This window comes from Astatotilapia calliptera, chromosome 8 (assembly GCF_964374335.1).
Source record: "Astatotilapia calliptera chromosome 8, fAstCal68.1, whole genome shotgun sequence".
Lineage (NCBI taxonomy): Eukaryota > Metazoa > Chordata > Actinopteri > Cichliformes > Cichlidae > Astatotilapia > Astatotilapia calliptera.
The window spans coordinates 29,845,074-29,871,351 of record NC_137429.1 but is presented as its reverse complement, the minus strand read 5'-3'; the positions used below and the strand labels follow the sequence as shown (position 1 = coordinate 29,871,351).

Below are 26,278 nucleotides of genomic sequence, written 5' to 3'. Positions count from 1 at the left end.
TGTGTTTGCAGTGAGGTCTGTTTCAAGGTTAGTTTTACGAGCAGTGATTCGTGTTCTCGTAGAGGCACGGGATGAGGCTGTGGGGACTCGGTATCCTGCCACACAGCGGAGTTACGTCGTTGTTTATAGTTATTCATATTTAAAATGAGTGTGAATGAAGCGGCTGTAGGCCTGAGCCAGCAGCGTCCTTGAGCAGTGAAGGACAGAGCTGCATCAGCAGGGATGCAGTGACGTCAGCGATGCTCCGTAAGCCTCTGTTGATGCACTAATCACCAACAGGAACTACATTTATGACGTCGACGATTATTAATCCTCGTGATTCCTTATGTGGCTTTCATCGTCCTGGGGTGTGGAGCCCAGCCCGCTGTCGTGCGTGGCCTAGTGCCCGTAAAGCCGGTCTCTAGACGAGCATTAGCATCTTTAGCCTGTTCTAGCATCATCCGTTTACTTACAGCACACGAGTGAGACATAGACCTGCTAAAACCAGACTCCTGCCAGTGCATTCATCCTCTATACGATTTATGAGGTGTGTGTGGTGTTTCCTGTCTGTGGCGTGTCAGTGGGACTTTTGGTTTTTACAGTGCACTCGTCTTATTTGACTTCCTGCTGCTGCAGGACGCTTCCATCAGCACCGTGCAGTTTAAAGTGCGTGCCTGAGAGCTTGTACAAAAAGAGCTGATAATGGACAGATGCAAGATTATCCATACACCCTCATACAATCAGGAGGATGTTGCATCTCATTGTGTAGAGGCTGTAGCAGCCAAACAACAACGGTCAAATCCACATTTCAGTGTTTTTCTCAAAACAGATTTCCCACTTTACTCTCAAATTGACCAACAATATTTTTTTGTTGGTCCTAATACTGCGTCTTATGTCTGTGGTGTGTGGGAGGTGACCCCGATGAAGCCCACACAGAGAGGACAGGTGTAGAAATGCCCCCAGCAGGGTTTTCACCTGCAGCTTGAAGCCGCTCTCAAACAGTTTAAAGACACAAATAACTATTTGATTATTTTACAGATAAAACACTGAAGAAAATGATTAGTAACTGCAGCCCGTATAAACCTGAAACCATACTACGCTTTATTATAGGAAAGTCTGAAGAGGGCAGCCAAGTATAATGAGACTGTGGTATATTTGCTATATTATCTAGTTATTGTGCACTGTGTACTTGTTATTGAACCTTCCTGTCGTTGCTGCAGTGTTTGTTGATCCTAGCTGAGGTGGAGTGCAGAGGTCATCATGGGGGAACTGTTCAGAAGTGAGGAGATGACTCTGGCCCAGCTCTTTCTCCAGTCAGAGGCAGCCTACTGCTGTGTGAGCGAGCTGGGAGAACTGGGCATGGTCCAGTTTAGAGATGTGAGTATGAATGGTGCCAGACTGACACTGACATGTAGAAGTCATTTTTGATTATCATGGTGTAAGCTGGTTTTAGTGAATGACAAATTCCAATAATACATTTTGAAACATGTATTTCTGGTCTTTTTCTAACAACAGCTGAATCCAGATGTAAACGTGTTCCAGCGCAAGTTTGTGAATGAAGTGAGGAGATGCGAGGAGATGGACAGGAAGCTGAGTGAGTGCTGCTGAGTCTGACTCACTTTCTGTTCCCTTGTTGTGGTAACGAGGTAATCACCGAGTTTCCTTGATGAACAGGGTTTGTTGAGAAGGAGATCAAAAAAGCCAACATCCCGACAGTGGACACTGGAGAGAACCCGGAAGTACCTTTTCCCAGAGACATGATTGATCTGGAGGTAATCAGCCATTTCCAAAACAGTGTTTCCTTCTTGTCCATCGCTTTTATTGAGTTGGTACAAAATGTTGTAGCTATCAAAATAACGTATCAACATTATCACAATTAACTGTGTGTGTTTGGCAGGCCACATTTGAGAAGCTGGAGAATGAACTAAAGGAGATAAACACCAACCAGGAAGCCCTGAAGAAGAACTTCCTGGAGCTGACGGAGCTCAAACACATCCTCCACCGAACGCAGCAGTTTTTTAACGAGGTTTGCTCACACGTACACTACACAGAAGAACAAAGAGTGTTAGAGTGGCTTTGTTTACGCATCGATTAAGGCAGCAGTTCCCTGTCAGACAGCAGACGATGACATTAGCTTTGCAGCTACAACATTGTCTGGAGCCGCCTGCTGTGCCTCCAGAATGTTTGGGACAAACACAGTTTTGCAGGTTTACCTCTGAACACTGGATTGTAAATCAAACATCGAGTATCTCATTGAAGTGCAGACATTTTTGAGAGATTTTATTTAAGAACTGCAGCTATGTCCATAAACAGTCCACAGCCTTCAAGTTTCTGGGACAGTGGACTGACAGCAGATCAGTCAGCTGTCAGTGGTGCAGGCCTGGTGAGGCCAGAGGAAGCAGACACAACCTCTGAAGTTGATTTAAAGTCTTGACTTAGTGTTTTATGCCTTTCGCTGCTTTTAAATGTAATTTTAAATACGAGACTGAAAGAGATGTTAGTGCAGGTGAGGGCGGGCATCATTAGGCTGGATAAACCTACAGCGTCAGACAGGCAGGAGGCGGTTAACTCAACATGGATGACTGAGAGAAGACAAAGTGCATGATGGCAGAATTATTTCCATGATTAGGACAAAACCCTTTCATAACACGTAACCAGGACAGAAACACTCAGGCAGGCGTGTCCCCGTCAGAGTCTACCGCCACCGTTAGCCTAGTTTACAACAAAGCACTGATTACTCTCACAGTCTGTACACAGACATACTGGGACGGGTGGAACCAAAGTGACCAGTGGTGCAGTGAAGGGCTCAGACACTGATAACACAGCACACCACAGTGCAAAGGACCCAAAACTAACTGCAAAAGCATGATGGGAAAAACTTCAATATCAGAGTCAGTCATTAATGTGAGGCCAGCTTTTCTGTTACTGGGCACCAGAGTGGATGCAGACAGACCCACAAACCAGCTGCTCTGGGACTTTTCTGTCCTGGCCTGGTCCCAGTTCTGTTCGTGGTTATAGTGTGGAGCTCCTGTTTCCCGCTGTCTCTGTGTTACCTTACTTCCTGTTTTATTTTGGTAGTCTGTTGTCCAGTGTGTGTTGCACTCAGTTTTACTGCCTTGTTTTCACCTGTATGTTTGCACACCTGTTCCCTTGTGTGTCTATGCTGTATGGCCTCAGTCCTGCCTTTGTCCTTCTTGTACTGTGTGCGCTCTGGCAGTGATGTATTCGTTGTTTTATTTAATCAGGATCACTTTCCTGTTGAACAAATACTATAAGCTTCTTCAGTTTTCCATTCCATGCACCTGCCCTGTTCCAGGTCACATGAGTCTGTGCAACAAATTTGTGACTAGCTGACCTAAAAACGGCTTTCGAACATAAAATGTAAAAGAATGGTTCTAGTAGTCACAGCACTCTGCAGTAACTCACTGGAACATGTGTTAACTCTTTATTTGATGTTTCACACCCTGTGCAGCTGTTACAGGCCTTGCAGCGGCAGTGCAAAAGTCTTTGTGTGATGCATGGGCCTAACTGCTAACTTCCTACACCTGATGAGGTGCTTTTTGTTATTTTGTTGGCAGATGGAGGATCCTAACCTGCTGGAGGAGTCATCGGCTCTGATGGAGGGTAGTGAGGGGGGCCGCGGGGCCCCACTCAGACTGGGGTAAATAATAAGGATAAATGTATAAAGTAACATCAATTTAAAAACTAAAAATGATCTTCTGGCTCTCTCATGGAAAGTGATCCTGGGGAAGTATAAAGTCCACAGTGAAGGAATGGTTAATGGTGAAAGGACTTCCTCTTATGAGCACTTTATACAACGCGCCTCGTTCACACAAGCAGAAGGGCTTTCTCTCTAACACTCACACTCCACTGGATGCATCAGAGAGCAACTTGGGGTTAGCATCTTGTCGAACAGTGTTTGGCAGGCAGACTGGAGCAGGCAGGGATCGAACCGTCAACCTTCTGATTAGTAGATAACCTGCTGTACCTGCTGAGCTACAGTCAGTCTAAACATCAGAAAAAGCCAACCTTATCTGCTGATGCAAGCGGAGCTAGATGCTAAATGCTCACCACAGTACTGAAGAAGTACTGAGACTGTTGTCTCTTATAACTGCTCTCTCTGGGAGTTTGCATGTTTAGCTCATTTGGCTAAAGGCGTGTCGGCACAGTACTCGTCAGAATTTCATCAAATATATGATCCTGATCCCTTAGTGCAGGGATAGGCAACTCCAGGCCTCGAGCGCTGGTGTCCTGCAGGTTTTAGATCTCCCCCTGGGTCAACACACCTGAATCTAATGATGAATTCGTTATCAGGCCTCTGGAGAACTTCAAGACATGTTGAGGAGGTCATTGAGCCATTTCAATCAGCTGTGTTGGACCAAGGACACGTCTCAAACCTGCAGGACACCGGCCCTTGAGGCCTGGAGTTGGACACCTGTGTCTTAGTGGATCTCAAGGTCACATTTGTCACTCGTGAACTGTGATCGATTATAAGCTGCAACGTTTCTGTCGTGCTGGTTTCGTGTCTGTGCAGTTTTGTGGCTGGAGTGATCAGCAGGGAGAGGATTCCCACCTTTGAGCGGATGCTGTGGAGGGTGTGCCGTGGTAATGTCTTTTTAAGGAAGGCAGAGATCGAGGACCCACTAGAAGACCCCACCACAGTGAGTATACTAACAGTGGAGCTGTGGAGAGTAGTAGTGAGAACAGAATTTCAAACAAGAATGGGATAATAAAGCAGATGAATAATACATGTGGGGTTGAACACAGAGCACTATCTAATGTTTCGTTCCCTCTCAACAGGGAGACCAAGTCCACAAGTCAGTGTTCATCATCTTCTTCCAGGGTGACCAGCTGAAGAACCGGGTGAAGAAGATCTGTGAGGGGTGGGTGTTGCATGAAAAACCGTTGCTGCTGTCACTGTTAGGTTTTAGAATGTAGAATCACGCAGCGTCATGCTTATGTTTAGTCCTGACACCGTTTCACGATCACATAGTAGCATCACAGCTGAGTGCTAGTGAAGGTGGGAATGTGAGCGCTGTGTGACAGCTGTAAATCCACAGAGTGGAACATTTTCTGTAGAGAGTGACACACATGTCCCGTCTGTCTGTCGTCACGAAAGGCTTTGATCTTATTCTAGTGAAATGTACGACATGTCCAGTGTAACATGGCCTGTGATAAAGTCAGGGAGGGGCGGGGCCATCTGCTGTGTTGCACGCTGTGTGGTCAGACTGACTGTGGCGCTCCTGCAGGTTCCGTGCGTCGCTCTACCCCTGCCCAGAGACCCCGCAGGAGAGGAAGGAGATGCTGGCTGGAGTCAACAGCCGCATCGATGACCTCCAAATGGTAAGTTATGTGTGCTCTACAGGCATCAGCCAAATGCTTACAGTCTTGTAAAAATAAAGCAGAGGGGAGGAGTCGACCCTGGACAGATGCCGCAGAGCTGTTAGCTGTGCACTTCTTTTGCTCACTAAACCAGATGAAATCCATGAGACGCTCTGGCTCCTGCACCTTTCCTTGAGAACATTTATTTCCAGTCAAATTACAAAGGCCCTTGTAGTGTAGACAGGCTTCATTGTGCTACACGTCTTATCTCTGAAAGAGCCGCGTCCTTTATGTGCTGTGGTTCCCCCGTTTCTCCTTATTAAGACAGGAAAAAAGCCTGTTCTGCTTGAAAGGTCTGCACCGGTCTGATGCTGCCAGACGCCCTGCCACAGCAGAGCCGAGCAGTACACTGAAATACAAGTTGTGTGAATGAATATGACGGAGGTTTTCTGCACTGCTAAAACTGCACATTTCAAACTTCAACAAGAAAACGTGAAAAATCAAAGAAGCGTGCGTCAGGTTAACAGAATGAAACATCCTTCCACGCTGCTGCTGTAGGTGCTGAACCAAACCGAGGACCACCGTCAGCGAGTGCTGCAGGCTGCTTCTAAGACCATGCGGGTGTGGTTCATCAAGGTGAGGAAGATGAAGGCCATCTACCACACGCTGAACCTCTGCAACATCGACGTCACGCAGAAGTGTCTGATAGCTGAGGTGTGGTGTCCTGTCTCAGACCTGGACTCTATCCAGTTTGCTCTGCGCAGAGGAACGGTGAGTTTGGTCCTGTCTCTGCAGCCTGTCGCACATTTCTCTGTTCTGCTTCTCGTGCTGTGCATCTGAGCCCACAGACACCCACGGTCACAAACCTGGACTCAGGTTGGGATCTCTAGTCCTACTTTGGAGAATTTTTATAAAGTAAGCAAAAAGAAACTAGAATGTCTCCAAAGAGAATCGCTGTGTCTTAGTTAGGAGTCAACTTTATTGTCATTACACATGTATAAATACGGGTGAACCAAGTGCAGTTTGCATCTAATCAGAAGTGCAAAGAGCAGATGATGTTGTTGAAATGTTCCCATAGTTACTACCCAGCAGTAAGTCAGTAAAACTTTATGGCACCTTTTAAGAAATACAGTCACGAAGTGCTTCACAAGAGCCAACAATGCATAAAAAACGTGAATACAAAACAGGTTTAAAACAATATGTTTTTAACTGGAGGCGACTGATCTGAAGTCCGAAGAGAGAGTTCCAGAGCGTGGGCCCACTGAACACACGGCTCTGATCCTTTTGTGTTCAGCTCAGTGTGGGGCGCCGCAAGCCGGCCCTGGTCACAGGACCACGAGGTACACATGGGTGCAGAAGCTCTCTGATATAAACTAGTGCCTGCACGTGAAACGCTCTCCATGTTAATAAAAGAATCTTATATTGCACGCTGAAATAAACCAGAAGCCAGTGCAGCTGCATCAGGATTTTGTCGAAGCCTGTCGGGATCATTCTGAGCAAACGCTCTACGGAGGTTTTGCTAAGACACGTGTGCACTGCAGGAATCCAAATGTGATGAAACAACAGCGTGAATAATCATTTCCAGTTCAGGACGTGACGCAGTGCAGCTTATGTTTGAGATGATAAACACAGGAAGGAGTCACAGAACCAACACGTCCAAGTGTCTCCTTTATCCCAGACACATGTTTCTGCTGCACAGACAGTTATTTCAGTTTGTCTCGATTTAGTTGAAGAAAACTGTCTGTACAGCTGAATATCATCTGCATAGCAGAGATAAGAGATGTCTGAGCAGAATGGAAGGGAATGTATAGAAAAACACTTCTATATGTCATATTTTACATTTAAGTTGGCACAGGGCAACAAAAGCCTCAGAAAGCTGCGTAATGCTTAAAGAACACCTGACGGGGAATCTCCCTCTTTAGACTAATAAGTTACCTCAGCGGTCCCAAACCTTTTTTGCACCACGGACCAATATTTTAAGGTGTCGTGGATAAATCCAACACAATAAAGTGATAGGACCGAGACACAAACTGTGGTATCTTGCACCAGTACCAAGAGAAGATTTATTCATAGCACACGGGAAAAGACCCAGGGAAACCGAGTTAATGATCAAAACCATAAATTTCACACCTGAGCCTCAATTCTTGGTACCAAACGAGCCCCCGTGGGTTGGGGACCGCTGATAGTTGGATGAGGACAGTATCTGAGAGATGCTCTGTGTTTAGCTGTAAAGACAACGTTCACTGGTCTGTGGACCTGTGGATAAGGAACATGGCCATGTTCTTGGTACAGGGCGAGGTCACAGTGACTGTGAAACTCACTGAGGTCTGAGGTTTTCTAAACGAGGCTTTATTTCACAGGAGAGGAGTGGATCAACAGTGCCCTCCATCCTAAACAGGATGCAGACCAAACAGACTCCACCCACCTTCAACAAGACCAACAAGTTCACATCAGGCTTCCAGAATATTGTGGACGCCTACGGCATCGGAAGTTACCGGGAAATCAATCCAGGTCATTGGCTCATATTGAAATGACTGTTCATTCAAACTTGTGATTGTGACTGCGGTGAATGTGAAGCTCTCGCTGACTCTGCAGCAGTTCAGTGTTCAGGCCAAACTAATCGAGTGTCAACCAAACGAACAGAGTGATTTTGGTTCTGTTACAAAGGATTCGTTACTTTGTGTGTAAAATTTGCTTCTAGCCAAACATTTTAGTGAAGTTTCAGCAGCAGAGTTGGATGATGGTTGTTTGGATCCCTGTGTGCCTACAGCTCCGTACACCATCATCACCTTTCCCTTCCTGTTTGCTGTCATGTTTGGTGACATGGGCCACGGCCTGTTGATGACCTGCGCTGCCCTCTACCTGGTCATTCGAGAGAGTCGCCTCCTCGCCCAGAAGAGTGACAATGAGGTACGTTAACACAAGTAGAAGTAATCCAATATAGTAAATCATCGTTGTTCAGTCAGTGAGCAGAAGCATCATATTCCAGTGTTTTCTGTTTGCTTCTGTAGATGTTCAACATGATTTTTGCTGGGCGCTACATCATCCTCCTGATGGGGATCTTCTCCGTCTACACAGGCGTCATTTACAATGACTGTTTCTCTAAGTCACTCAACATGTTTGGGTCTGGCTGGAGTGTCAGGCCCATGTTTGGCCCCAAAGGAGCCAACTGGACGTGAGTTCAGGCTTTTTCTGCATCACAAATGAAGTTTAGATTTCCACTTTTCCTGTTTGTGACCACTACCAGACTAAAACCAGTACTGAATGTCATCCCCAGCACTAACTCGAAGCAGCCAACTAGAAGATTAAACTTACTTCAGTCTCCAAGAAATAACTGAAAACACTATTGTTACGACCCGGCTGTAGCTGGGACGTAACAGCTAAACCTTTAAAATGACCAACAGTAGCACAAACACAGCCTCAGAGGAAAAAACGAATCTGATGCATGTAATCCAGTTCAGTGTGTGAGCCTGCAGGAACCTAAAGGAGGCTTCTGTAGTCAGAGCGGGCAGGGATCTGCTGACTGGCCACTTTGTCAGGAGCACTTGTTCAGCTGCTTGTTAACAGTTCTCTAATCAGCCAATCACTCACTTTGAACACGGCATGGTTGTTGTGCCAGACGGTCTGGTCCGCTGAGATCATCTCAGTGAGCAGCAGCTCTTTGGTGAAAATGCCTGTTTGATGTCAGCGCTAACAGGAAGGTAGCAGTAAGTTAATAACATGCAGGAGAGCATCTCTGCACAAACTCTCATATTTAAGAGTGTTAGAATTTAAATGCAGCAAAGCTAATTATACAAAACACAAGATAACTGACTGTCAAAGTAAGACAGGAAGTCAACGTCATCATATGGGTCCAACCTGTTACTAGCCAGGTGTAACTAAAGAAGTGGCCAGTGTGTGTGTGTTGGCAGGTTCGTGCTCTAAACTGTTTCTCATCTTGCAGCATGGATTGTAGTTCTTCTCCTTCCGTCTGTCCTAGGTCTGAGACTCTTGATGGAAATGCAGTTCTCCAGTTAGATCCTGCTATTCCCGGCGTGTTCGGTGGACCTTATCCACTCGGAATTGACCCGGTAAACAATACATGTACTCACTATAACAACTAAATCAAATTACCGGCTCTAATTGTCTCCAGTGCACGACAACCTGCTCATTTCATCTTGGGCTGGTGAAATCAGTGATAGGAATGCCAATAATCCAGTTTGTGAGCCAAGCAACAATCGATCCTGTCAGAGCTCCATAGCTGTCGGTCCTGTGTTACAGAGATGATTAAACACCCCACAGATGTGAGACCGTGTGACACAATGAGTCACCAGCCCCTGAACCCTGTCTGAGAAAACTGCAGTATCCAGTAGGGCTGGGCCACATCATACCGTTCACGGTGATACCAGTATAATGTTGGGCAACGATAAGAAAATGAGATATCGCGATAGAATATGGGTAAAACGCACAGGCGCAGTGCCTTTGTTTTCATACGCGCATGACGGAAAAAGCATGGCGGCGAAAGCGGATCGTTGAGTGAAACAGATGAACCAGAACTGGTTTGTAAAAATGCTGCAGCTTCACTGGTGTGGAACTGGTTTAGCTTTCGTCCGTCAGATACACAACAAAGCACTATTTTTGGTAGCGCATGCTAGCGGGCCGTCGTTATTACCGTGTTGTTTGGAAAATACGGCACATTTAAAATCAATCCTTTGATTTCTCTGAAAGTCGACAGAGCTCCTTATAATCCCGTGTGCCTTATGTATGAACTCTGGTTGTGTTTACTGACCTGGAAACGATTTTATGTGCACGGCGCTCGAAAATCTGTCAAATGTTTCAGTACGACTTTGCTGAGCTACGAAGCCGCACCGCTTGATGGATTGTGGGAGCATTACGGCTATCGTAGGCGGAGCCTCGCGGAGTGATACGTACTGTGCTTCAGCATAATGTTACCGTGTTGTGTGTGTATAACTGTTTTTAAGTTTTGTGGATGTTATACATGGTTATGCTGAGGATGTGTCGGCCAGTTTCCACTGGAAATGCCTTTTGGTTAAACTGTCAGCGAGGAATTTGCATTTGCACTGTTATGTGTTTATATAACTTTAATGCACATAAAAAACAGCTGCTTGTTTAAGTGACAATACATTGATGGGGTTTTTTTTCACTAATAAAGCTGTGGAGTTGTAAAGTATTTTGTCTCGTGTCAAGTACATCGTCAGTTATATCGTTATCGCAAATTTTCAGATGTATATCGTGATAAATACTTTTGGTCATATCGCCTCATATCCAGCTCCAGAGCTGTTTCATAAACTAACAACTGTACCTTTAAAAAAGACCATCTGTCTGAGATCACTGAGAGGTCAGCACAGACCTGTATGTCAGCCTGTTTGTACTTGTGTCAGAGTAGCAGGGTGCTCTTCGTTGAACCTGCTGTGTGCTCTCTGCAGATCTGGAATATTGCCACCAACAAGCTGACTTTCCTCAACTCCTTTAAGATGAAGATGTCCGTCATCCTGGGCGTCATCCACATGATATTTGGAGTGTCTCTCAGCCTCTTCAACCACCTGTAAGAGTCACACTGAGGGCTGATACTGAATGTTCAAACACTTTTAAGGTTGTGTGCCGTCTAGCTTCATATTCACAGCTGATCATTTTCAAACAGGCACCATGCTGTTCTGTTGTTCATGTGTGACCTCACTGCGCTGCAGGTACTTCAAGAAGCCTCTGAACATTTTCCTGGGCTTCATCCCAGAGATTGTCTTCATGTCGAGCTTGTTTGGCTACCTTGCCCTGCTGATCTTCTACAAGTGGACAGCCTACACCGCCCGGACTTCCAAGGATGCTCCCAGCCTGCTCATCCACTTTATCAACATGTGTCTCTTCAACTACGGTGACCCCACCAGCAAACGCCTCTACGAGGGACAGGTGCTCCTTCCATTACCCACCCTCTCCTAACATATCCGCGTCACACTGACATGTTAGAGTCGTGCATGGACGTTCTCTCAGCAGTTCTACAGAGCAAACAGATATTTCATTGTGCTTTACTTTCCTGATGACCTTTTTTCAGAAACTTGAGGTCGAGCTTCACTGTAGAACAAAAACAAACAGAGCAGCTTGGAGCAGTTTGAGCTTTGCTTATTGATACCATCTCTTCTCATAACGGTGCAGGTCGTGTCGTTCTGTCAGTATGCCGAGGTTTTAAATTGTTAATTTTTTTTGCAGTTTTAAATCGAGGTGTGTGTGTGTGTGTGTGTGTGTGTGTGTGTGTGTGTGTGTGTGTGTGTGTGTGTGTGTGTGTGTGTGTGATTTGAAATTCCTTATCATTCTCACCTCTCAGTATGATGGTTGTGCTGCTGGCACCTAGTGGGGTTCATTTATATACTATATATTATAACACAGTATACAACAGTTCCACCTTAAAACATGAACATGGACAACCTGCACGGATGCTTTGTTGTTAGTGAAACGCTCTAGTGGTACAGTTGGGGTCAGGTATATACATTCATTACGGGGCTTAAAATCATGGTAATTTTGGCTTTTAATGATTCCTTTGAGTTGTTTTCAGCATCTTTCATCTTTAATGACTAAGAAAAATAATTCAGTGCACAAGTTTGAATTTATTTAGGATTTTCTCATTTTAAAAAACCAAAAACATTAAATTCCCCGCTCGCCTCTGCAGGCGGTCAGTCCTCCAAGCTCGGGTCCTCTACCAGAGGCCTGGGAGCTTGAGGGTCCTGCAGTATCTTAGCTGTTCCCAGGACTGCGCTCTTCTGGACAGAGATGTTGTTCCTGGGATCTGCTGGAGCCACTCGCCTAGCTTGGGAGTCACCGCACCTAGTGCTCCGATTACCACGGGGACCACCGTTACCTTCACCCTCCACATCCTCTCGAGCTCTTCTCTGAGCCCTTGGTATTTCTCCAGCTTCTCGTGTTCCTTCTTCCTGATATTGCTGTCATTCGGAACCGCTACATCGATCACTACGGCCGTCTTCTTCTGTTTGTCTACCACCACTATGTCCGGTTGGTTAGCCACCACCATTTTGTCCGTCTGTATCTGGAAGTCCCACAGGATCTGAGCTCGGTCATTCTCCACCACCCTTGGGGGCATCTCCCATTTTGACCTCGGGACTTCCAGGTTATACTCGGCACAGATGTTCCTGTACACTATGCCGGCCACTTGGTTATGGCGTTCCGTGTATGCCTTGCCTGCTAGCATCTTGCACCCTGCTGTTATGTGCTGGATTGTCTCTGGGGCATCTTTACACAGCCTGCACCTGGGGTCTTGCCTGGTGTGATAGACCCCAGCCTCTATGGATCTTGTGCTCAGAGCTTGTTCTTGTGCTGCCATGATTAGTGCCTCTGTGCTGTCTTTCAGTCCAGCTTTGTCCAGCCACTGGTAGGATTTCTGGATATCAGCCACCTCCTCTATCTGCCGGTGGTACATACCGTGCAGGGGCCTGTCCTTCCATGATGGTTCCTCGTCTCCCTCCTCTTTCTTAGGTTTCTGCTGCCTGAGGAGCATCTCCTTGGCAGATCCCGCACTTGATGCTGACTTGTGCTATGGGCTTGAGGTTGGCCTCCAGTGTTGCCTGCCACATCCCCATTGAGTTCCTGATGAAGGCTCTCAGGGTCCTGTTGATCTTGTACCGTTCTCGGCATTCCAGGATCCAGGTGTGGGGCATTGAGTCATAGGCCTCCTTGTAATCAGTCCAGGCAGTGCACAGGTTGGTCTCGGCTGACTGCTCAGTCGACCAGTAGCTGGTGTTTTGCGCCTCTGGTATTCTTGGCCCTTTCTGTGCCTTGCTCATGTATTGACCCGTGTGCCTGTTCATCTTAGCTGCTATGATGCCTGACAGGAGCTTCCACGTGGTGCTGAGGCAGGTTATTGGTCGGTAGTTGGATGGGACCGGTCCCTTCTTGGGGTCCTTGGGGATCAGGACCGTCCGGCCTTCAGTTAGCCATTCCGAGTGTCTCTCATCAACTAGCAGCTGGTTCATTTGTGCTGCCAGACGCTCGTGGAGTGCAGTCAGCTTCTTTAGCCAGTAGGCGTGAACCATGTCGGGGCCTGGTGCTGTCCAACTCTTCATACTGGAGACCCTTTCTTGGATGTCTGCCACTACAAGCTGTTGTTTAACAACATTAGTTGTTCGTTAGTTATCAGTTCTTGTTGCAAGATGAAGGTAAAGCTCTGGCAGCAGTTGTAGTTTTTCTGTTATTTTTAGTTACATGTGATCGATTAGAGCATGTTAGGTTTTTAAAGCACAGCAGAGCTCGTATTTTGAAGTCTTGTGGGTTTCATTGTCAGTGTTTAGATGCAACAGACAATCTATTATGTTGTGCTCTGTATTTACAGTTTGAGGTACTGTTTTAGACCAAGACCTGTTTGTACAATGCTCATTTCTTAATTAACCTCTCTCTTTGAATCTTTAGGTGGCGATCCAGGTTTTGTTGGTGCTGATTGCCCTTGCATGTGTTCCCTGTATGCTGATTGTGAAAACTATGGTGCTTCGGCGTCAGCACCTGTGGAAAAAGCACCTGGTATGTGCATCTGACCACAACTAGAACCCTACTTCTATCTTTCATTACTGTTAAGTTACTGTTAAGTTATAACCTTTGATATAACCTTTTGTTTTCTTACTCCTGTCATTCATTTCAATGCACATTGTATTGTGTAACGTGGTTGGTTGTGCTGCCATGAAAACTGCTTAAAGCCAGCTTTGGAAACGTTGATATTTTAGCGAGAAATGTACGATAACTACTTCACAGACAAAGGACACCCTAAAATTCGATGATACTTTGATTCAGTTGTCTTAACTGTATATTTGGCAGTTTTCTATCCAAAATGATGACGACCATTACCGAGTGCTACCTTGGTAGATATGCCACCTGGAGCTTTCATATCTCTCACTGGTTATGGATCTCATTCACTGAAGATCAGCAGAGTTAAAACCTCACAAAGACTCTTTATAACTCGTAGCTTTGTGACATGTGGGGCCTGATCTTTGCATGTCGAGCAGATGAGCTTTAGCAGAGTTATACATGCTCACACGTTGTAAGAGAGGTGACTGTGGACTATGCAACTTTCTGCATGTATTTAAAGGTTTTTATCAACATTGTCTGAACAGACCTAACTGGCTGAGTTTGTACTGATTTCTATGTTTAGGAGCAGGGTTGTTTTTCACTACACAGTACTTTGCCTGAATGCTTCTCTTCTGGGAGAAGACGGCCAATAAGCAACACTATGGCAAATATTAGTTTAGAAAAGGAGTTTCTATTTATTAACACCAACAAACAGTCAGCTCTCAGCACAGCAGCACAGCACAAACTGTCTGAAGAGGGAAAAACAAACACTTGGGACTACTTAAGCAAACGAGAAAAGATTAGCCAGCTGGCTGCAATCATAGATCATAAAGACTGATGTCATTGGGCTGTGAACCCAGTTATGAAGTGTCAGACTAAGTGTTTTCACTGTCGCCATTCAAAGTGGACGTGACAGGCCGAGTGTGGCGTGAGTCTGAACGCTCGCTAATGACTGTGAGTCACACGCTGTGGATAACTCTGCTTTCTGACAGATAATTCACTGTTTGTTTGTTTTGCACGAGCCAAAATGATCCAAACTGAGTAGCTCATCAGAAAATTGACTGTCTCTGCAGCTCTTTTCTGATGCTTCAGTTAATTTGGTCAAATTAGCCACAAGAAGGACTTTTTCCCATCAGGCCTGTCTGGTCAAAGGGACATTTGACCATTAGTGGAAAACTGTGGTCATTATCAGCAGAACACAGCTGTCACAGTAATGATTCCAGCCCCATTGTTCAATTCAGTTTTTTATATCGTTATATTGTGAGGGAAAGACAATCGTTCAGAGAAAATCCCAACCATCAAATGACACCGTAGTTTTCCTCTTGACCCAGAGGCCACGAGGTTTGCCAAGCTCTCAAAGGGCTGACACAGACAGCCAGTTTAAAATCACTTATAAAGCTAACACGCCTCCTTTGGACAGTGGGAGGACAGGGAGAGCCTATAAACTGAAGGCACCAGTGGATTCAAACCCACAACCTTGCTGCCAGGTGACTGTGCTGTCACATTAAACCACCTTCCCAAATTCATGTAGGTTAGCTGTGTTACAGCTAGCTGATATTATCACACACAGCCTTTGGACACATGGTGAAACTGCAGGTTTTGCTTTTCAAATTTAAGATTACTTCAAGGTCACAAAAACGCTTTTAGCCATGCTTCAGTATTTGTTTCCCAGCAGTTGTAAATCTCACACGAATGATGATGAGATCTGGGAGCTGTACAGCTGTTAGCTGGACGGGTCTTCAGGTCTTTGTGCTCAGCTGTGATTGAACCAGTGAGACTATTTTGCTCTCCAGTGAACGATTGCTTATTGAAATTTGAACCATTATACTTGATAAGGTGGTAAATATATCTATTTTTCTCGGTTTGTGGGTGTCCTGATTTACAAATTGGAGTAAATTAAGAAGGAAGCATCATCCTAAGGCTTGCTTTAAGCTCGACACAGCTCTTGTGGCTTTTGTATCTAGTCACAGAAGAGGGAAGAAACCCCTGCAGAGAATCTAGAGCAGTCTTTAGAGCAAACAGGCGTGTCCTCATCATGCACCGGACTCACTCAACAGGGCACGCAGAAGTTTGGAGGGGTGCGGGTGGGCAACGGGCCCACAGAAGACGAAGCTGGCATCATGGACCACGACCAGCTCTCCCAGCACTCAGAAGAAGGCGATGAGGTGAGTCTCATCACTGCCACATTCTGTCCTCTCTCAGATTCTGCTTTGAATTGGTTTCTGTTTCGAATATATATTTTAGTAGGATTGTGATGTGAATGATGCTTTCAGCGTCATATGGGCTCTGACTATTCCCTGGGCTCCCACAGATGCCCAGAGGTCACAAAGCACAAAATGTTGCAGCTCCATGTTTCAGATAGGACATATAGAGCAATGGCTGCTTATTTCAGGTGCAAATGGACTGAAATAAACACACTAATATCCCTTTATAGAGATATTACAGTGACGTGATCACAGCAAATGAAAAAAGATGGCTTTTCCATTTCAGGAACATAAATATGAACGAGAACCACCCCCTTTGTTTCAGTCAGTGACACAGGGGTCGGGTGTCTCTGGCTTCTCTTCATAATAAATCTTGAGTGTTTTTGTCGTGATGACTTACACTGCACAGTTAGCAAGGCTGCATTTATCATCCATTCACAAAGTAAATATGTAATGTTCTGGGACTTTCTCTGGAGATCCGTCTGGCTTCCTTAGAAGGATTACTTCCAGATCCTGACGATTTAATATGAGAATCAAACCTGTGAACCGTGTGGAAAAGCACAGTGGGTCCATGCGATGCAACTCTCACATCCCTGAAGTCAAGTTAAAGTTGAAGTGGTGTGGAAGCTGGTTCTGCATATCAATGCGTCACTCCACTGTGGCTCAGACAGGAAACACAAGAGGGGAGGTTCCTGTTAAAAACTGAGTCATGGTAAGAAGACAGGACACCCACTTTAAAGGTTTTACACATCACCACTAGGGCTGCTCAATTAATCGAATTTTAATCTCGATTACGATCTGGGCTTTCAACGATCATTAAAAATGACTGAGCCGATTATTAGCCCCTCCCTCGTGCTTTACTCTCGCGCTGCTCCGTGTGGACCGGCCTTTAAGGTGTCGCGGATAAATACAACAAAATAAAACTAGTACCGGTACCGAAAAAAAGAAAATTTATTCATAACACCCTGAAAAGACCCAGGAAAACCGAGTAAACGATAAAGACGATAACAAAATAACGCTGAAAACCGATAAAAACCCTGAAAACCAGACATTTCACACCTGAGCCTCAACTCTCGCGGCCCGAAACCAAACGACTCACGGACCGCTACCGGTCCGAGGCCCGGGGGTTGGGGACCGCTGATTAAGAGGACCCGAGGGAAGCTCGGAAAGCTCAGCAGAAGTTATTTGGAGAGGAGAGTGGCTGCCGTTGGTTGAAAAGAGGTAAAAAACTTCAGTGGTGTGGAAACATTATGGGTTCAGTCAGACGTGGATCAAGTAGACACAGTGTGTAAACTTTGCTACGGTGTCGTAGCTGCAGCACAGAGCAACACTGCAAAGTTCACTAAACAGATGTTTACATTTTTCATTTATTTCTTATATTGCAAACATTTGCACTGTTATCAGTATTTGCACACTATTTATATTATTTTTTGACAATCTTTAAAGTCATTATTCAACACGTTGTTATTGTTAAATAAATATCGTCAAATAATCGAGATCTCAATGTCAGTGAAAATAATCGTGATTATCATTTTTGCCATAATCGAGCCGCCCTAGTCACCACATAATACAGAATCATCTGGCCTTAGCAGGTAAACACAACCTCAGACGACCAACAGCATGTGACATATTACACCGTGTCATTATTTGACAAGAATGAAGCTAAATTGCAGAAGCAGTGAGTGGAGGAAGTTCAGCCTTTAGCAGGTTAAGTAGCAGCAGGTGTGACCACCTCTGCGAAGCAGAACTTGGCCTTCAAGCTTTACGCTGTATGTTAACACAAAGCCACAGTCTTCCTAAAAGTGGAAGTCCGTGCAATGCTCAGAGAGACGGCAAAAAAACATAAAGCTTGTTCTGCAGCCTGAGCATCTCACAGCGAAGGACTTGACCATAAACGTCTTCGTATACCAAAGTATTATAGCGTCAGGTGAGGTGTCACCTGTCTGACGGCTGAAGCTCGGTTGACACGGGGTCAGCAGGAGTTGGAGGTGTCGTAATGGCCCAGTCAGTGACTGACATGCTGTGGTGGGACCTTCAGACATCTGTGCATGAAGTGGGAAGAAGAGTGTTTCAGGTTAAATGAGTGATGACATGGTGCAGCGTGTCCCGTGCTCTTCACTGAGGTGGGCTTCAGGGATGTTAGAGGTGTCGTTTCTTTTTACCATGACTGTAACATCAGAATTTTAGTTTACACTACAGGGACTCGTCACTTTTTAAAAACCTGCACAGAATAACAGTTGTGTATGAGACCTAAGCATTCTGGGAACAAACCTGAGCTCTTATTCACATCATTCACATCATAAACATGACAGAACTGAATGATTGTGTACGGGTTACAGAGCGAGACATCTTATTGATGAGTTCCACACACGTCCTCGCTTGGATCATGTCCCATTAAATCTGGGTGATGAAAACTTCTGAAAGATTTGATTGTGGATCGCACCACTGACCTTTCACCTTTGCTTACTTTCAAGCACTCAGAGGAAGAGCCGGTAAGATTCAGAGTTTAACGTTTCCTGAGCATGTCTGAATGCTGGCTTGCTTCATTTGGTTTTTGTCATGTTTGAATTGTTTAAATGTGCTTTAATCCTGAACTGCCAGGCATGCATGAATGAAGGTACATGTTTGTTTGCATGACAGAGTGAAAAAGCCTCTCGCCCTGTGACAGGTGTGTTGAGTTCGTATATAGAGCTTTTCTATTCTAAAGCACTTTATAAGGATACTTGGTGTGCAGACTGGAGCAGGCAGGGATCAAACCACCAGCCTTCCAATGAGGAGATGACCTGCTCTTCATCCAGAGCCACAGTCATCATTATGGAAAAACGCAGAACGTGTTCAGATATCCAGTAACTGGGAAAAGATGAAGCAACAGTTGTTACTTTGTGACCAGATCAAAGAGCAACAGGTCAAGGGTCAGTTTTCACTAAAATCCATCTAGTTGTACTTCTGCACAACCGGAGTTGTTGCCCCCGTCTCACCGTTTCGCCCCTAAAGCTGCGTCCATAGTCAGTCAGGTACAGCCCAAATTTCAAGCTGTCACCTGAGCAGAAGTCTACCTTTTGTTTCCACTATCAGCGGAAATGTTTCCAATTCAGTCATTGGCCTCAGTGTTTTGTGCCATTATGGCATGCTCGTATTCATACTTCTGTTTTTCATTAGTGATCCTTTGAATGGGAACAATGACTCCTGCTTCCATGAACTCCATTTGTCTGATCCAAAGACAAAAGGGGACCATGGAAAGAGGAAACCAGATCAGCGCCAAGCAAAACCGAACAAAAGCTACACGGAGCGTTTGACTGCCATGTTTCCCCCTCCCTGCTCGCTCCACACAGGAAAGGCTAGCCTCGCTCCAGGATGGAGAAAATGGAGGAAGTGCGCGGGCTTTACAATAAACAAACACCTCCCTGAGCTGTGATCTGGCTGTGGACGAAGAAACTTCTCTGCTCTTTGTTTTAAAGCTGATGAGAGAAGTCACAGGCAGAGGTCAAAGGTCAAAGCAGCTTGTCAGCAGCAGAAGTAGCTGTTTCCCAGCTCTCTGGATTAGCATGCTCGCTGAGTTATGCTACACAGCATGTGTGAGGGCTTCCTCCTACATAAACAAAGGTTACCCTGCAGCATGCTCTGCTTCCTAAACTACATCTCAGATTCTAAACAATGAAACATGTTCAACATTGATCCAGAGAACAAGGTGTGGTCAGAGAGTTCGTCATCATCATGAAGACAGGCTTATTTGTATGGGGCTACATACACTTCTAACCTGATGGATTCTCCAACTAAGAAGTCCTGAAGCCTGCTGAAAACAGGAGTTTACATCTGCTGTGAGAGCACACGTGAACACGTTCAGGAAGTGACCTGAAGTTAATCTGAAGAGAAACTGGGCCAATGTTTGGTTCGATTTTATGGTCACACCTCCTGCATGTACACACTCCTGTGCTCACGCTGTTCCTTCTCTCACTACAGTTTGATTTCGGCGATGTAGCTGTCCACCAGGCTATCCACACCATAGAGTACTGCCTGGGGTGCATCTCCAACACAGCCTCTTACCTGCGCCTGTGGGCCCTCAGCCTGGCTCATGCACGTTAGTAGCGACTCTCACACAGCTTTGTGTTGTTGATGATCATAAACATTCAGAGAAACAGAACTATGTTGAGTAATGTTGTTTACTGCTGGATATTCACTGTAAACCTTGTTGTCACGACTGTTTGCACAGAGCTCTCGGAGGTGCTCTGGTCCATGGTGATGCACCTCGGCCTCTCATCCAGGAGCGGGGGCGGGTTCTTCGGCCTGGCCATCATCTTCGCATTCTTCGCCGTGCTAACAGTCGCCATCCTGCTCGTGATGGAGGGGCTGTCAGCCTTCCTGCATGCCCTGCGTCTGCACTGGTTAGAGTCACACTTACACGCAAATACAGAGTATCTGTGACGGGGTGTCAGAGTCACTTTGTGATCTGGACCAGGGAAGCTCCCCTCTGTGTCGGTGTGACAGGCACAGTGTCCAGTTTTTGTTTTATGTAATATTCAATACTGAACTGTAACTTTTTCAAGGAAGCAAATTTGTATTCAGTGTTTGCATAAAAGCCTTATTTTGATGTGTTTGCTACGAGCAGGGAGGACACACATGAGGTCAGAGACACGTTTGAGCTTTTGTCCTCCACAATGAACAACGGCTGAAAGGAAAAACCAGCATCACTTTGCTTAGTTCCTAATGTCTGTCCAGCTTTGCTGGGCCTGTAAGTTTGCCACCCCTGATTTATGATTTGAATGAGGACAAAACCAACAGTAACACGGTGTTACTGTCAGAGCATCTTCAGTGCTCTTTGGCCCTGATTGAAAATCTGCTGGAGCCATCTTTACAAAAAGTCTCCCAGGTTTTCTGTTTGAGGCCTGATAACTGTACCAGCTGTAGAACGACTCCAGTGCAGTGTTGGTGTGTTTGAATCAGCACAGACCTGATCATAAGATGATTACTCTGACTGCAGAAAATATCCACTCACAGGCAGCTCCATGCATCGCACGTGAAAGCAGAAAGTAAACTGTCTTCAGGTCTAAACAGTCCCGCACTGATGGAAAACAAACACATGAGTGTGTGTGTGTGTGTTTATAGCATCTCATTGACATAATGGTTTCCCTAGCCGCGTACCCTAACCATTGAATGCCTGACCCTGAACCTTTCCATAACCTAATTGTAACCCTGACACTAAAACCACATTTTGAGTCTCAAAAATGCCTTCAAACAAATCCTGGTCCCCACAAGGGCTGTTTGTCCCCACAAGCATAGTAAACCACCAATTTGTGGTCCACATGAACATGTTAATACCCACGCGCGCACACACACACACACACACACACACACACACACACACACACACACACACACACACATACACATACACACACACACACATGGGTACTTTTGCCAAAGCTCATGAGGAATTCCAGCAGAATCGGACCTTCTCAAACTGGTTTACTGAACTGTTATCATACCGAACTCCAGAGGACCTTACACACCTTCCAGCTCCATCGCCTCCCAGCACGCACTCCGCCCTGCTAATCCAACTACACTGACATACAGCAAATGTCAAACATTACACAGCAGTGAAATTTTTCAGCTGTGCAGTGTAATCGTGCTTTGGCTGGCAGCTGCACGCTGCAGCACACGTCTATGATTGCTTAGGTCAGGGGTCGGCAACCTTTAGCACCCAAAGAGCCATTTGGAGCCGGTTTCCACGCAAAAGAAAACACTGGGAGCCGCAAATACTTGTTGACATCTAAAATGAAGATAACACTGTATATATTGATTTTTACCTTTATGCTTTGTGTGAACAACTAAAGTAAGTAAAAGTTTATTTATTAAGCGCTTTTCACAGACAGGCAGTCACAAAGCGCTGTACACGAATATTAAAATAAACAATACAGTCAACAGACATTATACACAATGTAAAAGATCAAATGTAAAGAATATAAAATACGTAGATGAATTTATTATGAACTCCATGAAGTGCTACAGAGAAAACTACATTTTATTCATGTAATGAACACATTTTGAACTCTTAAAGAAATACAACAAAAGCTGAACTAAAATAATCCAGCAAACAAAAACTGCGTGGTCTGCAGCGCCGCTGCAGGGGAGGCGGACGCACCTGAGCTGCACCCGCAATCAGGCCTCGCCGCCTTAACGTCTGGTGGTATGTGTGGGGCTGTGAGCTGCAAAGCTACAGCCGGCTGTGTGCGTCAGCAACTGTGTGTAAGGTGGTCAATAAAGAGATGCTGAAAAGCGCGTTCATGCAAACATCGTCGGGTCTGCTGTGATATGTTTACAACGGGACTTCTGCTCCTGAACCTCTGCGCACAGCGTCTGCAGGTTGGGGCTGTACGAAGTCTCTTTCATCTTTACAGGACTGTAAGCTGTCGTCTGTGAGGCGTGAGCGTGTTTGTTTTAACATAGTTCACGGTGGAGCTGCTGACATAATGTGGATCCGAAGGTCCATAATTGGCCTACGTGGGGCTGAAAGTCTCGATAAATGCACGCCGTTTCAGCTTCCACGAGTGTGACGCTTATTTTGAGCGATGAAAAAAATAATAGAATTTTATTTTTATATTTCAATATCACAATAATCTTCCAATTTAGAACTACAAGTTAAAAAAGAACTAATATAAATAAAATACACTTCATCTAAACACTTCTAATTTATTTTCCCAAACCACGCGGAGCCGCACTGTAAGGACTAAAGAGCCGCATGCGGCTCCGGACGTTTATTTTGAAAATCACAGGATATTGCAGAGGCCTATGAGGAGGTGGTGGAAGTGACAGATGATCCAGTACAGAGCACATGACATGAAACCATGATCATTAGCTGTGACTAAAGGGAAATGGACACCGGTGTCTCCAGAACGTCTTGTCCTGTCGAGTAGAGCGGGCGCAGCAGGAAGCACCTCTGAGGCGCACCATTTAGGTTTCCTCATGTGTTTTGTAAGAACTCCGTTTGTCCGCCGCAGCGTTTCATTGCATCCTCTCTGGGCACAGTGTGGATGCTCACCTGTACTCTGTGATAGCATGTATTGTAATGTGGGGACTGTAGTGTTGGACAGCTGTGGCCGATTAGTCTTTCCTGTCATGCTCACTGACGTCTGCTTGCTGGAGGCTCTGGTGCGTTTTAGTGAGGTGGCTCCGTGGACGAGTCGGAAGAGTCGCACAAAACTGTCAGACTTACAGACGACAGCACGATAACTTTAACTCGTCGTCTAATGATGAAATTTACATTACTGTCTCGTGTCGGGTAGAAGTCCTGGTAGCAAGTGGCAAAACTCACAGGGTAACACACTGGCACTACAGTTGGTGTTTGAGCTGGTAGCTTTACAGAGTCGTTTATGGGCTGTCTACAAACGAACCACAGCACCGCTCAGGCTGGCAGAGTTGGTCTGCTGCAAAAAGGAACGCTCTGTGAAAGCTTTGTGTTTATTTTCTTTAATCCTTCACGTCTGCTTTCACACAGAGTTTACGTCATTGTTCAGAGAGGATGGCCTGTGTGTTTTTGTTGGATAGAGGCACAGTGGTAATGCTCAGCCTTTCCTCTCAGGCTGATTTGTATAAGAAGCTGAGGTGGACGCTGCTCCAGCACAGCTGTGTTACATCCACACTCTGAACAGTCCTTCAGTTTGTGTTGTCTAGTCCTACCTGTGTACCGCACACATGGGGCACTCACCATGGCGACCCCCTGCTGAGCGCAGCCTGAAGTGAATATGACAGCTTAAGAAGAAGGTGACGGGACAACTTTGAATCCCGACGACCTAATGAGGTCAAAGGTCAACTTCTCTGAAAACCACTGAGGATTTTCAAATTCGTACCATAGCTGCGTCCATAGGCTGAGGGGCAGCACTGGCAGCCTCCAATAATGATGTCATCCCCATAATCTAAGCATGTAGGCTGGTCACTGTGTGTGTGTGTGTGTGTGTGTGTGTGTGTGTGTGTGTGTGTGTGTGTGTGTGTGTGTCTGGCTCATGTGACCTGTTATAGCAAAGGTATGGTATGGCAAAGGTATCTGTTGGACCTCGTCCATCAACAATGAATGTTTCTTACAAAGTTGGCATTTCTGGCTTTTCAGTCGCGACATGATCTGTGAGAGCTGCGCGACTCGTACACGGAGAGTTTGTTCAGCAGGATACGTGACAGAAACGCGTTGTTTCCCAGCATGTCTGAACGGTACACATCATGATGTTCAGTTACTTTAGGTGTTTAAGGCGGTCGTGCACGAGTATCATCCCCAGAAGGGTTGACAGTAACGTCACAGCATCTGCTGAAAGTTCCTCAAACTATGCTGTCTGCTGTCTGCAGTGTGTGTGGTGTCCTGCAGTGAGTCGGACTTGTTTCAGACGGGTGCTTCTGTTGACTGATGACCTCTTGGTCACAGTGGGCGGTTCACACCCGAGTACTGCGTTAGCACTAGTGAGGCTGTGGTCCTCAGTCGACCGCCCACCGAGTGGATTTGCTGCCCCAAGTGAAGGAGTTCAAGTATCTCAGGGTTTTATCCACAGATGGGAGAAGGAAGAAGCAGGAGATGGTTGTGGAAGAGAGCTGAATGTGAAAGTGTGGATTTAACGTTGGATCGACCTCCCCACGCTCAGCCACAGTTAGTGTTGGACGGGCGATGAACAAGTCAGAGGTTTGGTGTTTGTGATGTGTTGTGTTTCTCCTGCATCCTGGGCCGTGTCTGTACATCACTTTTGTTCGTATCTAAGTCTGGAGCAACTTCAGATATTTCTTATTCAATCACCCACAGGGACACACAGTGAAGGTTCATGAAGCGTCAGTGTGTCGCTCAGCACACCTCTGTAAGCTTCAGAAGGAGCACCGGAGTATTTTTCACACAGCTGAGTGACTGAGTGGAAATGATGATGTTCAAAGTGAACCTCCATGTTCCCCTGAGCTGTTCACGCCTCACACACACATTCTGATGAGCTGTCTGCACAAACACACCACAGTCCATAAAGCGTCGCGCACGTTAGGCTCAGGAATCTGTTTCCACGGCAGCGTGGCGAGGCAGATGAGAGGAGCGCTCGTTTCTTTCCTCTGTTTAAGTGTTGCCCTCTCACATCTCTGGAAGGCCAAATATTTGCCACAGCCGGGAAACATTCCTGGGCACTCCCTCGCTGACCGAGGCCAGCAACCATCTTAGCTTTTCCTCTTAAATGAAGTCATCACGGGTTGTCAGGGCCGGAGGCTTTCAGAATCCTAACTGTGGAAAAAACACAGCGGCTGGTTGGATACTGAGTCAGCCCGTGACAGACTGTAATGAGGTGAGTCACACGGAGTGAACCGTCAGGTCCTTCTAGCAGTTTTATTTCACAATCATGTGCTTTAAATGCTTTAAACTCCAAGTATCAGACACATGAAGTCTCGAACTGACCTGCTTCATCATTTTATTTTAAAGCCTGTAGAGCGCGCACACACACACACACACACACACACACACACACACACACACACACACTTACGATCATCCTTTTCACATTGCTGGTCGGGGAATAATTCAGCGGCTGTGTGGGAAGGTTTACTGGAATGCCTCACACACACGGACAGATGAATTTTATCATCCTCACTTGTTTTTGTCCTGAACAGAAGTGATGTTCTGAAGCTCTGAGGTCAAACAATACACGTGCTGCAGGTTTCTAGACTTCTTTGCAGTGTGTTCTGTTTGCAACAGTCAGAGCAATGGAGCGATTGTACCGGTACCACACCAGAAGGTCCCAGATTAAAACAGAGCCGATGTGCATGAAGAATATGTTTGGAAAAGGAGTTGTCTCTGGAACAATGGCTTTGGCTGTCAGCTTATTGATGCACCTGATTGCTTCATCATAAATGTCTCAATAATGGATGAGCTGAGGGCGTGTTCCTCCATTTAAACGTCCTTGTACATGCTGTATCTCACAAAAGTGAGAAAAAGTATTTTGTTATATCTTTTCATCACAACGTTGAAGATATGACACTTGATACAATGTAAAGTAGTCAGTGTGCAGCTTGTGTAACAGTGTCAACTTGCTGTCCGCTCAAAATAACTCTACACACAGACATTAATGAGGACAGCCCTAAGTGAAAATGGTACGGCTCCAAACAAACTCCAGGAGCTAGGCAGGAAGTGAAGTGTGCAACTACAACGCTACAAGTTTACAAACTCATCAGCTGATTTGGACCAAAGTAAACGAACTGTAGCTGTGAGA

General features: G+C 45.7%; 1 protein-coding gene across 4 annotated transcripts in view; it reads left to right on the top strand.

Annotated features, from left to right (window-relative positions):
- Positions 1-26,278, top strand: part of LOC113027748 (V-type proton ATPase 116 kDa subunit a 1-like) — a 29,070-nt gene that overhangs the window by 214 nt on the left and 2,578 nt on the right. The window contains exons 2-21 of one of the 4 annotated variants that reach the window (XM_026177513.2): positions 1,200-1,356; positions 1,495-1,573; positions 1,654-1,751; positions 1,877-2,005; positions 3,558-3,640; positions 4,514-4,640; positions 4,780-4,862; positions 5,229-5,322; positions 5,860-6,072; positions 7,662-7,812; positions 8,072-8,211; positions 8,313-8,476; positions 9,281-9,371; positions 10,728-10,846; positions 10,989-11,205; positions 13,711-13,818; positions 15,918-16,025; positions 18,539-18,556; positions 20,025-20,142; positions 20,275-20,446. In XM_026177513.2, the coding sequence (XP_026033298.1) occupies positions 1,240-1,356; positions 1,495-1,573; positions 1,654-1,751; positions 1,877-2,005; positions 3,558-3,640; positions 4,514-4,640; positions 4,780-4,862; positions 5,229-5,322; positions 5,860-6,072; positions 7,662-7,812; positions 8,072-8,211; positions 8,313-8,476; positions 9,281-9,371; positions 10,728-10,846; positions 10,989-11,205; positions 13,711-13,818; positions 15,918-16,025; positions 18,539-18,556; positions 20,025-20,142; positions 20,275-20,446 (2,429 nt within the window). In that variant the 5' untranslated portion in view covers positions 1,200-1,239. Of the gene's footprint in view, positions 1-1,199; positions 1,357-1,494; positions 1,574-1,653; positions 1,752-1,876; positions 2,006-3,557; positions 3,641-4,513; positions 4,641-4,779; positions 4,863-5,228; positions 5,323-5,859; positions 6,073-7,661; positions 7,813-8,071; positions 8,212-8,312; positions 8,477-9,280; positions 9,372-10,727; positions 10,847-10,988; positions 11,206-13,710; positions 13,819-15,824; positions 16,026-18,538; positions 18,557-20,024; positions 20,143-20,274; positions 20,447-26,278 lie in introns of all 4 variants that reach the window. The other 3 variants (XM_026177509.2, XM_026177514.2, XM_026177511.2) reach the window with 3 other exon arrangements.